This window comes from Bemisia tabaci, chromosome 1, assembly GCF_918797505.1.
Source record: "Bemisia tabaci chromosome 1, PGI_BMITA_v3".
In the NCBI taxonomy this organism is placed as follows: Eukaryota; Metazoa; Arthropoda; class Insecta; order Hemiptera; family Aleyrodidae; genus Bemisia; species Bemisia tabaci.
Window position 1 is genome coordinate 91697676 of NC_092793.1, and position 14545 is coordinate 91712220.

General features: G+C 38.3%; 1 protein-coding gene across 1 annotated transcript in view; it reads left to right on the top strand.

Annotated features, from left to right (window-relative positions):
• Nucleotides 1–521: 521 nt before the first annotated feature.
• The window catches only part of Pitslre (cyclin dependent kinase 11B pitslre), a gene marked incomplete at its 5' end in the record, with an annotated part of 53299 nt that continues 39275 nt past the window's right edge, over nucleotides 522–14545 (top strand). Inside the window, 4 exon segments of the mRNA XM_072306505.1 lie at nucleotides 522–595; nucleotides 5215–5515; nucleotides 7589–7814; nucleotides 10030–10308. Coding sequence (XP_072162606.1) covers nucleotides 522–595; nucleotides 5215–5515; nucleotides 7589–7814; nucleotides 10030–10308 — 880 coding nt within the window.

The window sequence follows — 14545 nt, forward strand, 5'->3', positions numbered from 1 at the left end:
CCCCTCTGCCACTTCTCCTCAAGTGGGCAAAGAACTTTTCTCTTCTCATGGATGAAGATTCTTTGGCTTTGAAGTCTACCTACTAAAACATAAAATTGTCCATGTTAACATGCCTAATTAAGAAAGCGGGAAATACATAAAAGAAGATAATCCCTTCCTTTGACTGTGTTACATAACATGATCCTTTTAACTAGACTTTTTGACCTACTGTAGTGTTTGCCTGTCTACAATTGATGAAACAGAATCTAGAGGGTTGGACTGATACTTTGGGAATTCATTTTTTTGCTTAAAAATTAGTTTTGCTTTTTCATATTCAGTTCATATTTCATGGGCTGCCCTCTCTGGCCGTTTCCTTCATTGGTCTAATATTACCTGAAAGAAAGCGGCGAAATATGCAGGGACACTTTTTGACCCTATTTCAATTATGCAAACTCAGCTAATTGCAAAGTGTATAAAAAAACATCTCGTACAATTCCAATAAATGATAGCCTTTATCAGTTTTATTCCCCTCCTATTTTCAGTCTTCATCATCATCCTCACAGCGGAAGAGCCATCACCGTGGTCATCACCATGAAGAAAGGAGAAGGAGGCACAGGTAATGATTCATTTTAAAAAGTAAAAAGTACAAGACAAATAATGAGCTCTACTTAATTGATTTAATCATATAATTGTCGTAATTTTTGGCAGAAGACTTTTTCATCAACTCAAGGCTATAAATGAAGAGTTTGCCGTTTGTACAAGGTACCCTGTTTTGAGGAAAACGCATTTGAAGTTTTCATTTTTATGCCACGACCTTCTATGATGATGATAGGGCAAACTGACACCATGTTTCTTTTGTCAACGTATACTAGACTGAAAATCGACCAAAACCTTCATTTCAAACTGCTTAGAATCCTTGCAACATGAGAAAATGTAAGCCCTACTGATACGCCCCTTTACTGGCAATCTAGTACAATTTCTTATATAGAGTCTGTGGAACGGTCTGATAATATTTGTTTCTATTCCTAGCCTTAAATTTTGTTACTGATTGGCTTATTCCTAGCCTTAAATTTTGTTACTGATTGGCTAAACTAGTGTTTTGGACGGTCAGATTTGACAATAGTTCATTGTAAGGAAATGTAAATGAAATGATAATGAAGAAGTTGCCATATAATGTTGTATTTTTTCTATTCTTCATTTTTGATAATGTCAATCGAGCAAATACTTATAATATTTTTACTTAAAGAAGTTAGAAATATATTTTTGGATCATACGCATATGATGAGAAATTTTGAACGGCAGGGCTAGCTGAAGCCTTCCTTTGAAAGCTATCTTAGAAAGCATCGAACCTTTCAGATACCTTACCATGTGTCCAAAATGCATAGATGGTTGCACCAGTGTTTTTTAGAAGTATCCGCAAAGAGGATATTTGTGTGAGACAACTTGAAAAGACTGTGTCTTGTAGTTCTTTGCTTTTTTTCATGGTAAAAACATCCAGATTTTTCCAGTTCTTCGAGCTGTTTCTAGAAATTTTCCTCTGCATCGTTTTGAGTAGCAACTAGCATTAACTCGGGCAAATTTTTACTGTATCTTTATTTTCCGAACCACGTGTTAGTATCTGCATATGGCTGCAATCTTTTTACCTGCATCAAGTCTTTCCTTTGAATTCTCGTCATTTATAAGACTTTCCGAAGTAAGTTGTTTAGACGATGAAGAATTGGGAGAAGAATAACTTATCCTGAAGTCGTTCTACAGGAGTGATACAAGTACAACTATTGTCATCAATGGTCTGATTGTCACTACTTATAAGATTTTCCCAGATATATCAACGGCAATCGCTGTGGGGCATGGTGATCATGCAATGAGAAATCTTATATTAATCAAATATCAGTGATGCGCTGCAGCACGCATCCACTGACCAAAAAGTGAAAAAAACCCGTTTAAAATGGCTACCAAAAAGTGATGAAGTTGACTCTTCAACAATTGCTGAATGAAGAAATTGTTTCAGAATGGAACAAATTAACCTCCGAAAACTTCTGAGAAAACGTCAACACTCATTCTGTCAATGCTATTCAGAATGTGATTCAATCGCACACTGCACTCTTTTCTCCTTGCAACTGTTTCTTTCCAATGGCTCATCATATAGTCAAGGTTTTTGGTGAGGCAGCATTTCCTGCAGATAATGAACTTCATTTTAAGAAAATTTGCCTGAAGTTTACCTCAAATTTGTCTCCCTCTTTTGAAGTGTTGTGAAGGATACAGCGAATGATGCGTTCCAAATTCATCAAATAAATTTATCGGACTAAAGGAGGAGTATCGTTTTGGGCCTTTTCCGGCCCCACCTGGATTTTGCTAAATGTTTCATATTTTCAAAGTACTAGTCTTAGGTAGACTCTGTGTTAAATATTAGACCGAACGGAGCCCATGCAAGGGCGCAGCAGCGCCTCAAACCCAAAATCCTGGAATCGAAAAATAATTATTTTCGTCGACTTTTTCGACTGTTATCACTCTTCCAGCAGATGATTCCTATGTATTTTTTTGCATACTTTCCGTTTCTAGCCTTTTTAAATGCCTCTGATAAATTTTAAGGGACCTTATGGCCCATTGTTGCCATTTTTGGTCCATTTTTAGGGTTTTTTTCCATTTAACACATTCAAAACTTAATTTAATCCAAAAACTGTGTACACTTTTGAAAAGTACGTAAAAAAATGAATAAAAAATGTTCAGTAAAATTTTTTCCTATGTTGCCAAATTTCCGAGAAAATTGGTCCCAAAGTGTCAAAAACGTCAAAAAATCGATAAATCGCCGCGCCTAAGGTTCAAGAAAAGGGAGTACAACTTTCATATTGTACCAGGTAACAGCTCTTATCCATCCATACAACATATTAAAATATCATAGTTGTACCTGGATTCCCACGATGTGAAAATTGACCGAGATGTCGATTTTAGCGGCCTTTTTATACTTGAAGGCAGCTCTTTTGAATGTTTTTCGACCTTAGTCACCCTCTATGGCTGTGTACTATACGTATTTTTCTACGTACTTTTCATATCTGGCCATAAAAATGGCTTCCTGGGAATTTTAAAAGGCCTAACGGTCCATTGTTACCAATTTTCACCAATTTTTAGGGGTTTTTTCAAGTTTACATGTGTGAAACTTAATTTAATCTAGATACCGTGTACAATTTTGGAAAGAACGTAAAAAAATACATAAAAATGTGATTTGTACCTTATCCCCACGTTGCCAAATTTTCGAGAGAAATCGTCTTGAAGCGCCAAAAATGCCATAAATTGGATTAATCATCACGTCGGAGGTTCCAGGAAGTGAATTATGACATTCATGTGGATCGTGGGACACTTTCTCCACGCATTTTCTGTTGTTCGGTATATTTGGCCTGTAGCAAGCATCTTGAGAACCGAGGATTATCTCGAAGTTACAGGAATAAAGAGGTGAACTGGAATGAAGGATAAAGTAAAAGCACCTTGAGGGCCCGTTTTGTCACGTTCATCTGCGCCATTACATGTTCCTTGAGATGCATTGCAATTTTCCATTTTCGATACGTTATTTGTAGTGGAAGAAAACTTGAAATTCACTTCCTGGAACCTTCGACGTGATGATTAATCCAATTTTTGGCATTTTTGGCGCTTCAGGATGATTTTTCTCGAAAATTTGGCAACGTGGGGATAAGGTACAAATCACATTTTTATGTATTTTTTTACGTTCTTTCCAAAATTGTACACGGTATCTAGATTAAATTAAGTTTCACACATGTAAACTTGAAAAAACCCCTAAAAATTGGTGAAAATTGGTAACAATGGACCGTTAGGCCTTTTAAAATTCCCAGGAAGCCATTTTTATGGCCAGATATGAAAAGTACGTAGAAAAATACATATAGTACACAGCCATAGAGGGTGACTAAGGTCGAAAAACATTCAAAAGAGCTGCCTTCAAGTATAAAAAGGCCGCTAAAATCGACATCTCGGTCAATTTTCACATCGTGGGAATCCAGGTACAACTATGATATTTTAATATGTTGTATGGATGGATAAGAGCTGTTACCTGGTACAATATGAAAGTTGTACTCCCTTTTCTTGAACCTTAGGCGCGGCGATTTATCGATTTTTTGACGTTTTTGACACTTTGGGACCAATTTTCTCGGAAATTTGGCAACATAGGAAAAAATTTTACTGAACATTTTTTATTCATTTTTTTACGTACTTTTCAAAAGTGTACACAGTTTTTGGATTAAATTAAGTTTTGAATGTGTTAAATGGAAAAAAACCCTAAAAATGGACCAAAAATGGCAACAATGGGCCATAAGGTCCCTTAAAATTTATCAGAGGCATTTAAAAAGGCTAGAAACGGAAAGTATGCAAAAAAATACATAGGAATCATCTGCTGGAAGAGTGATAACAGTCGAAAAAGTCGACGAAAATAATTATTTTTCGATTCCAGGATTTTGGGTTTGAGGCGCTGCTGCGCCCTTGCATGGGCTCCGTTCGGTCTAATATTTAACACAGAGTCTACCTAAGACTAGTACTTTGAAAATATGAAACATTTAGCAAAATCCAGGTGGGGCCGGAAAAGGCCCAAAACGATACTCCTCCTTTCTGAAATATATCTGCAATTTCCACTGTCGGAACTACTTGATATTCTCAGATGTTTACGGCAACTGGAGTCACGAAGAACCTTTTCCCGGAAATACCCGCAAGTTCCACCGGCATTGTGGCTTTAAGATTACAGCCAAGCAAAATATTAGGATGAATTAGTTTAGAACTTCACTTCATTGTTATTGTAAAACATAGAAAATGCGACAATATCACCAGAGTAGATGGAAGAATTAATCAACCAGCACACATATCACACTAGTATCAGCAAAACCAGAGGTTCAAACAGTTCCGATATCCAACTAAGGACGCACAGAAGAACGTTTTAAACTTTATATTTTCAAACTTTCAATTCAAGTGCTTTTCTAAAAATTATAATTTTCAAATTTGACCTTTTTACCCGTTTCCAGCAGGCTATATGTCGACAACAATGTCAATAGATCAGCTGTTCTCCAGGCTGAGCCTTATTGCATCCTTTCAGTTAGTTATCCATTATCTCTCTAACTATTTACATCTAGTGAGTATTTATTCTTGTTTTATGGAACAACCTCACATCACCCTATGCCTCAATCATTGTTTATATTAAATTGGCTCAAAAATTTTAATTTTTGGTATCTAAATTTTTCACAGGGAAAAAGATGCAGAACAAAAAGAACTTTTCCTGCAACAACAGTCCTTAGAAATATACCCAGCAGTGCGAAGGCGACAGCATGATGAATCCAGGGATTCTCATCGTAGTCGCCATGAACAGCGAAGAGAAAGAAGAGAAGAGAAGGAATCCAGGAAAGAACAAGAAAGATTGTTCAGGAACAAAGAATTGGAACGAGACAGGGAAAGAGATCTCAGAAACCGTGAAGAAGAAGAAGAAAGATTCATGCGAACAGAAAGAGCCAGGAATGAATCTGCTGAGCTAAAATTATTAAAATTGAAGGTATGTCAACAAAATAGATGGAAGCAGCTCCTGTAATTGAATCGTAACTATCATCATTAAGAAGGCACTGGGTATTGAATCGATACTCAATTTTACTGCACTGTGATATGGAAAAATTCCTTTTAGACAGAAGATATTACAGTACATTTGACTAAATGATTTTACCACCTAGTCTCTTTACAGTAATTCATTGAAATTAAAATTCATCTATCTTCTATTCACATCAAGAGGCTGTAGATTATCCTCCGGAGATCTGAATCATTAAAAAATGGGCAAAAATAAGGACCCGCATTTTTTTTTAACTGCCAATGCCCAACCGTTTTCGAATTATGCATTTTTAAGGTTGCCATATTTTTTTTTATATTAGCAAGGTGCTTGAATTCATCTTACTGTGCTCATAATACCATCTAGTTGGCCCTCCTTCCATGGCACCTTGCTGGTGCAGTTGGAGTTCACTTACTTTTTGATCACACGGTGAGTGGGTTGCATCCTGACTTCAGTTATACTTTTTGTTACCGGTCTTTTTAAGAAAAGTTAGGTACACCAGAAAAAAGGCTATCATCATTTCACTGGCTTTCTTTATTTTACCTTCTCTTTCACGTATAAAATTTTCAAACTAAGCTTTTTGCCTTTCATGAGATTACGCTTGACCGCTGGCTTCCTTTCCTTCCATCATCAAGCATTCTTCAGTACCTCCAAACCCTTACCCATTAGGTGCCTGGCACATCTCTTGGAGGGCTCCTCAAAGTTTTACTTCTTGTGCTTTTTCAGTTTATGTCCTATTTAGAACCGTGCGAATAGTGAATTGGAATACTTTTATGAATTACTCGCGGATACGAATCGTAAAACGAATACTTTAAGTCAATTATTCACAACTGCGAACAGTAAAATGATTAATTTAAGTCAATTATTTACAACTACGAATAGTACCACAATCAATTTAAAATGACTTTGTAAAGCGCAAAAATTTGCAAATATTACAAAAGTTGAAAAGTAAGTGTAATTAATTTTAAATCCTCTTCAGATTCTGTTTGGAATACGAAAGCCTGTTTTGAATCGTATTGTTTACATTTTCAACCAATATTATGATTTTGAAAATTTATTTTATCGATTATTAATTGAATAATTGATTATCAATAATTAATATCACGTAGATATTATCTCACACCCTCTTTCCGTCTTGGTTATCTGACTTTCAATGTGTGGTACTCTTAGAGCAACCAAGATACACGGGCCAATCGCAATCGCGCGTGCTTCTCGAAAACTCGGCAAAGTCGGTAAAGCTCAAGGGAGATCCGCCGTTTCCGATGTCTTGGATGGAAGCCTTGCGCGGGTCCTTGCAACGTTTCACGATTCCCACTCAGAAAGTCGTGATTTTTGACGGCGCGAATTTTTGAAAATTCGTTATCCGTGACGGCACAAATTTTTGAAAATTCGTTATTCGTGGCGGCGCGAATATTTGAAAATGTCGGTTCGAAAATTCACTGTTTGCGACGATGCAAAAATTCGCAATTTGAGAATAGCGCGCGAGTCAGACAAAGCGAATATTCGCACAGCTCTAGTCCCATTTCTATGGAATTTCAAGTAATCATAAGGTGACAAATTAATGTCCTAAACTTACTTCTCAGGCTCCGAGTCCCTTCTCGACTGTTGGATTGTTGTCACGTAGGAATAGGAAAGTTTTCTGAAATGTCCCTAGGAAGCTAGGACGTCAACATGTTTGCAGAAGAATTTTCCCTTCCTTAGATTTCAAGTGTTTTTATGCAACTATTAGTATTTTGTAAATACTGAGAATGTTCTGAGGGCTTTTCTTACTGTGAAAACGCCTTGATGTACAATCGAGGACTTTCCCTAGAATTCCAGTCAATGTTCCTTCCACATTACTTTCCTGGCAACTCTCCTGGAAACTTGAATCTCTGTTGGTGTAGGTTCCAATTCGAAGAAATAAGAGACAAAAATGATTCGTTGAGCCTTGAATAGGGATCCTGACCTCTTTTTGACAATATCCTCAATAAATACCAACTTTCGGTTACTGCGTTAACTCCAGTAATATGTGTTCTAATTTATCTTCAGGAAGTTGACTTGCGTGAAAAATTACAAAAGAAAAAAGTAGACCCACAAAAAGAACGCGAGCAGGTAGAAAGGGATCAACGAAGAGACAGAATATTGGCTGCAGAAAAGATAAGGGATGCCTGTAAGCGAGAACTTGAGGAAAGAAGGAAGAAGAACTACGGGCAAGAAAGAGAACAGGATGCCAGGAGCCTAAGTCGCAGTAAAAGTCGCAGTCCTAATCATAAGGGTGAGTGGTTTTTACCATTTTTGTTTTTGAACTATTTTATGTGAATGTTCAACAGATTACCTTGCTGCCAAAAGAACACACCCAACTTTGTTCATAGATTACTCATACCTGAGTCCTTTTTCGAAACTTTCAGACCCCTACCAAGTTTATAGGAGATCTTAGGGGGTGAAAAGTTGGAAACTTTGTACCTCCCTATGTCTTGAATAAAAAAAAAAGATACACAGATTTGGTTTTCCCCAAAAATCATTTTGAGATTCCTTAAGAGAAAATCCCTCAGTTTGATTTTCAAGCTGGTTTACAAGGCATTTTTCTTGCTTTGAATTTGAGAATTTCTTCAAAACAAAGAGATCAAAACTATCTAAATTTCCAATTCAAACCACACTAAAACGGAAAGAAATATCCATTACGTAGATCCAAAGGCCGCACGCAGCTCCGAGCGGACTTCTCCTCCTCCTATCACATCAGCAATCAGTAGCCTTGTCGATGCTTGAGATGTGAGATGGAGGAAGGTAGTGTCCACTTCCGGTCAGATTTCAGAAATTTTTGCGAGGGTTAAGTGTAACATCAACTGGGTTTACCTTAACCTCGATGTCTTGGAAGTTTTAATTCTCTTGGTCTCTCAGAACCTGGGACCACTCATCAGGTGCATATGACAGCAAACCAAAACTTGAGGTACCAATGTAAGGTAGGCCTCCTTTAAAAATTATTTTAGCAATTTCAAGAATTGAAATAATGCACAGAACACAGCCTTAGGAACCTTAGGCTCAAACCTTAGGAGTCTCCCTCTAGGAATCTTAAAGTAGACGATTCTAGACAATTTTTAGTATGAAATAAATCTCAATATCTTTTTCATCCAGAAGGTATTTAAGGCTAGAGTCATTCCATCGTTTCATAGGTTACAGTTCTACAACTAAAAATTGATTTGTAAGTACTTTTCTTTAAGTGAATACATGGTTCAATACTCTAAAAGCAAGCTGGTAAATGGAAGTTATTTCCCTCCACCCTTCCAGGTGATAAACAGCTAAAGTCTGTTACAGATATTACACTAGAGGAAAGTGACTTTTGGTTTTTTTTTAAGAAATGGTATAACTTTATCCTCCCTCAGGAGGTTGAGTTCTCATAAAAATTAGAGTGGAATGAAACTCAATGAGCTTTGTCATTGTACACTCAGAATTTTCAAGAAACTTTTAAGTTTTCGAAAATAAATTATTATTTTTGTTCAGGAGGCTATAGATTTTTGCTGTGGAGGCCTCCCAGATGGTTTTACGGTTCACTAAAAGCTGTCAAAATTTTGCAGATTCTGTCAATGACAAGTTTTGCATTTAGTTGTTAGTTTAACCGTGTGCCTTGTATCTTTGACGAATTTCAACTGTTTCTGAATGTTCTTGAAAATTCTGGGCTGGCCATTTGCTTAGTATTGAAAATTGATTATGAGAAATGACATTTTTTCCGTTCTCTTGATTTATCCTTAAGATGACCCTATTATCCTTTCTGAGTCCTTAAGTTTCTACCCCAATAGCTTGATTTTTGTTTATTTCCTAGCACTTTAACATCAAACAATCTTTCCCATTTTGCACTGTAGAGATATGTCGATTTTCCACCGAACGCAACTATTCGAACTCTTATCAGGAACACCACTTTTTGAAAAGCTTTTCCTGCATTTTTCTAGCGCTCCAAAACTTTAGAAGAAATTTTTCACTTAATTCTTTATCTCTAGATTGCCCTACGGAAATGTATTAAAATGATTTTGTGCAAGTTACCCATTGAGTTTTCTGGAGAAGTCAAAATTCCCTATTTCGAAGAGTTTTAGACCCAATGAGCCCTGAAAGCGGCATATTCCAATCAAAAAGTGCAGGATTTTTCCATTTTTGGATTGTAGGCAACTGACTACAGGGAAGTTAAAACTTTGTCAAAAACCGTATGTCTGCAAATAGCATACCTAGAAAAAATTCAATTCCATTCCTAGACTCTGTGTTGAATAGTTACCTCAAATAACATAGATTGCTACCTTGTACTGTTTTTCACAAAAAAAATCGTAAATTTTACTGTGTTTTGCCCCATTATGTAGCCAAATGAGATGCAGAATAACTACCTACCAAATCTTAACTGGTCTCCTGTATTTTGTATGAATCAATGCAGTGAAGAAAATGATCGTAAATCTAGGAAATCGGTGAATTTTTTTTTTAAGTAGCCTCTGTCTTAATTTTTTCTCTAGAATCAGACAACGATCAAGATCGACGGATGGAGACTGATGATGCAGGGTTGGTTTATCTCTCAGATGAGTCAAGAAGTCCATTGGTAATGGAGCCCTTACCTCAGACGTCACCCATGCTGCGATCACCAAGTCCAATGTCTAGCCAGAGCTCAAGTCCAAAATCCAAACACAACTCTGATAACGCTGACACGCATGATAGTGATACTAATACTAGTCGGTCTTCTAATTCCTCCTCTACCCCCGAATCATCTGATGATCAAGACAGGAATAATGGGCGAAGTAAGCTTATTGTATTGTTTTTTTTACATTGTTATCTGCTTGTTTAGCCTCGCGAGTATCAAACCAGTTGTCACGGAAAACTCATAACACTATGGTCGTTTCTGATACTGATTAGTCTCCATCAGGTCTGAACGAAACAAAAAGTAAACAAACTAAAGCTAGAAAGTTTCTTCAATAACGCATTAGTTTCTTTAATTTTCTTTTCAAATACACCTGGTCACATGACTGCAGTGTTCTAATTTTTCTCTAACAACCGGTTTAAATAGCAGTATCTACAAATGCACTTTTATAAAACTTGCCGGTTAGTGAATGACACCAATGTAGGTGACAATAGAGCATCTAGCTAACAGGACCTCCGTCATATTACAGCTGCAACTCTACAAAATGAAAAATTAGAGATTTATGACTGATGAAAGCCAATAAGCCTGCAACAAGTCTTGCAGTGCTCTCTCCGAATCAGAGACCTATGCCTCTCTAATTTCCCAGTTCAGAGATGAAGAGGGTGTGGAACAGAAATAATGCCATGTTTATCCATAAACTCTTTAGTGTATCCTGGGTGACATTGTCCTGGTGAAGGAGCTATACCTCCTACATCTGTGGCTGCTTCTTGGCAATGTGTTTGTACAGTGTCATCAGTACACATCAGTACTACTCCTTCGTCAGTGTCTGCTCGAGGCGACGAACTGTTGGTACATTATCCTTTGACGATGAAAGAATATACAAGAATACAAGAATTGAGTTAAACCGCTCCTGCTGTTGGCCATAGCTTGTTATGCTTATACATATTTCAAACGGAACGGTCGGACTGTTGCTGAAATGCACGGGGGACACAAACCTAGGATATTGGATGGGAGCAGAGGACCGCTAATGCTGTTTCCCTCTGCATAGGGAAAGTTTATCAAACCAGACCTGTGGTAAGAAAGAAAAAGGAGCTGAGTTGCTTTCAGCGTTAAACTTCCCTTATGTCTTGCGCTTGTTACCTCTACGACTTTTTGGGCAGCTTTGACTTCTTTAACTCAAGCAAAACCCATCCCAAGCCCAATTTAAGACCCAGCTCCACCCATGCACCCTGGGCGTTGAGATGAATGCTTTTTGTCTTCTTACGAGTTAAAACGACAACAGTGCACGATATATCTATAGCGAAATGATAATGAGTCTCATGTTGCATTAAGGCCTAGTTGGCCGGGGCCGGGCATACTTTTCCCTCAGTCGTCGTTCGCACCTTCTAATCGAGGATGTAAGGTCTCTTTACGCCTCTGTCCTTTTTCATGAATAAAATCCCTCTGTGTACCACTAAAAAATTGGGTCATGCTTTGCTCCTCCAAAATCCCAAATCTGACGGGCTATGGGCCCAGAATTACAGTTCTTTTCTGCAAGATCCTCACAGTTAAAAAGTGTTCTAAGTGAAAAACTCCGGGCGGTGACGGTGCAGTTCCGCGCGAACGTGAAGTCTGAATTCGGATCGCGTGTGATGCAGAAAGACTATCGGAAGTAACAACAGCATGTGTTTTCTCTTCGCAACTTTGAAACGCGGAGGCTGATTGTGCACGATGCAAGTTCGAAATTTGAATGTGAAAATTAAAAATATAAGTTCCGAATTTGAATGTTAAAATTAAAAATATAAGTTCGGAATTTGAACGTTAAAATTAAAAGTAAAAGTTTGGAATTTGAACTTTGAGATTAAGAAAGGTCAAAATGGAAACGAATTTAACAAGTGCGGGTTTTTCAAGCATTACAAATCTGAAAGGTACAGCTAATTACGCATTGTGGAAATTTGAAGTCTAGATTTTTCTGGATGCGGCGCAGGTGCTCGAAGTCGCGGACGGAAGTGGCGCTAAACCCTTGATAGGCGGAGATGCGATAAAAAAGTGGATGACCAAAGATGCAATGGCGAAAAAGGTAATTGTCACGACTATCGAGAAACAGTTATTACCACATGTTTTGAACTGCACAACTTCGGCCCAAATGTGGAGTACGTTAAAAAATTTATTCAGTTAAAGCACACAGCACGAGAAAGCTTTGTTGTATCAGGAATTATTGCTATTTCTTTCCCCAAAAATAGTGACATTTGATGCATGTGAGCAAATACGACTTTTGGAACCCACTCTTAAAGACGAAATTTTGATTGATAAAATATTGCAGACCTTGCCTGATTTGTACAGGTCCTTCCACACGGGTTGGGATTTTTTACCAGAAGGAAATAAAACTTTGATTACATTAATAAATCGAATTCTTGGCGTGCATAATAAAAAAAAGGATATTAAAGAGGAGACGGTAGCCTTCTTTGGCGGAGATAAGAGGAAATGCCACCGTTGCCACCGTCAAGGTCACCTCCGTAAGGACTACAGAGTAAATTTGACGTCCAAAAATAAGAATAAAACCGGAAAAAAGAAAACTCCTGATAAAAATGACAATGGTGAGTCCTCGTCTCGTTACTGTAAAATCTGTAAAAAGAATTATCACGACGAGCAACAATGTTTCTTTCGAAAAAAAAATGGCGAAGACAAAAGTATTACAGATAAAACTGGAGAAAATAAAACGGTTGTGTTCATCGCGAACAGTGGTGAAATTGAAAAAGAAACATGGAATATTGACTCGGGTAGCTCTTATCATTTAACGTTTAATAGAGAATTACTGTCCGACGTTACTCAAAGTGAGGTTCTAATTGCCAGTGCTAAAGAGGGCGAGGATATAAAAGCTGTAGGGCAGGGTCGAGTGTGCACGGATAAATGTGTGCTAACTGACGTACTTTTTTCGCCGGAGGTCAGCGCGAATCTACTCTCCGTCGCCTGCATTGTTAAGAACGGCGGCAACGTTACGTTTACTGATGATAAGGTCGTCATACATAAAAACGGCCGGAAAATTTTGGAAGGAAAACGAGCTGAAAATGGGATTTTCACGGTTCGTCTAAAACCTACTGAAGCGGAGGCAGTACTTGAAGACGCTGTTTTTTTGGCGTCAAAAATGCAGGATATAGCACTGTGGCATCGGCGTTTAGGACACTTCAGTGTTGGTAACATGAAACGCTTGGAGGGCATGGTAGATGGGATGGTTTTGCCGACTAAAACCATTAAAGTAGAACTCGTGTGCGACGTCTACCCGCGCGCAAAACAGACGCGAAAACCGTACAAAACGGTTAGAACACCGGCTACGCGGTTGTTGGAACATGTACACACGGATTTGTGCGGACCTATTACGCCACCCACGTGGGATATCAATTGCTCTTATTTTATAACTTTCCGGTGCTACTACAGTGGTTTTACGTGCGTATTTTTATTAAAAAATAAAAGTTAAGCTTTTAAAGCGTTTAAAAACTACCTGGCTCATGCGGAAAATTGGGTCGAGAAGCATGTTGCAACTTTTAGACTAGATAATGGTGGGGAATACAATTCTAACGAGTTTAAAGATTGGTGTCGCCTTAAGGGCATAGTGCTCCAATATGCTCCCCCTTATTCACCAAATTTGAATGGAGAAAGTAAAAGATTGAACCGCAGTATCATGGAAAAGGCCCGTGCAATGATTTGTAACGCGAAATTAAACAAAAACTTTTGGGGATTTGCAGTGCAAGCTGCTTGCCATTTACTTAATCGATTGCCGCGAAATGGCAGAGATGAAACGCCGTTTGAGCAGGGGTATAATAGGAAGCCAAATATAAATCATTTGAAAGTGTTCGGTGCGCGAGTCTTCGCAAAGACTAATTACTACTTAAAAAAGTTGGACGATTGGAGTCAAGAATACATATTTGTCGGTTACGCTGAACAGGGTTACATATTATATGATCCTGGCGCTTGTGCGACAATAACATCGCGGGACGTTGTGTTTCGAGAGGATGAAAATTTCAGATCACTGAACCCACGGGATCAAGTGAGAGTCATTGATGAAGAGGACTTTGAATGGATACCTGCGACTCAACTCGACGAAAATGACGTCAGCGAACAAGGAGGAAGTGACGCGGAAACTGGTGGAAATGGGTCAGATGACAGTGACTGGTCACCGAGCTCAGATGACGAGGCGCCAATCACAGGCGATAAGGACAACCCTGAACTTGAACCTACAGGAGAACCAAGATACCCGGGGCGCGTGAAGAATCCACCCGACTTCTTCGTGGCCGGGTTGTACGCCCCAGACTCAGACTGTGCTGAAGTTGAGCCTCAAACTGTGACTCAGGCATTGCGTTCCTCTGACTGGAAAAGGGCAATGCAGGAGGAAATCGACGCAATCAATAATAACGATACTT